Here is a 415-nt window from a genome sequence, read left to right as displayed (position 1 = left end):
GCCCATTGGCCGGGGGTTTGCAGCTCAGGGCGATCAGCTGGTGGAGACGAAGTTTCCGGCAGTAAATGGAGGCGGCTTCAGGCTCCAGTGCGATCAGCAGCTGCTCCGGGTTCTCCGGGGACACCAGACCAGCCTGAAGGGAGGATGGGGTGTCAGGGGCAGAGGAGATGCTGGTGGACCAGGGTGTCCCTCAGGGCTGGGCTCTGTCAGGGCTTTCCCATCCCCGGACTATACATTGCACCACCCAGGCTCTGGGTGGGTGAGCTCTTGCCCAACCCAGGGACCAAGCACCCAAGGGGCAGCCCCCATCCCTGGGGGAGCACATGGGATCACCAAATCCCCCAGTCCCAGGTCTGAGGGAGCCTCAAGGACCACCTGGTCCCACCTCTCCTGGCAAAGCCTGGTCTAGACAAGC

The 415-nt window shown here is 63.6% G+C and overlaps 1 protein-coding gene across 1 annotated transcript in view; it reads right to left on the bottom strand.

The window, feature by feature from the left end:
• Positions 1-10: 10 nt before the first annotated feature.
• Positions 11-415, bottom strand: part of LOC104491105 (heat shock 70 kDa protein 12B-like) — a gene marked incomplete at both ends in the record, with an annotated part of 4,593 nt that continues 4,188 nt past the window's right edge. The window contains one exon of the mRNA XM_010133471.1: positions 11-133. Within this exon, the coding sequence (XP_010131773.1) occupies positions 11-133 (123 nt within the window). The remainder of the gene's footprint in view (positions 134-415) is intronic.

The sequence above is a fragment of the Buceros rhinoceros genome, unplaced genomic scaffold (genome assembly GCF_000710305.1).
Source record: "Buceros rhinoceros silvestris isolate BGI_N320 unplaced genomic scaffold, ASM71030v1 scaffold29533, whole genome shotgun sequence".
Taxonomy (NCBI): domain Eukaryota; kingdom Metazoa; phylum Chordata; class Aves; order Bucerotiformes; family Bucerotidae; genus Buceros; species Buceros rhinoceros.
This window is presented reverse-complemented; position numbering and strand designations above follow the sequence as displayed.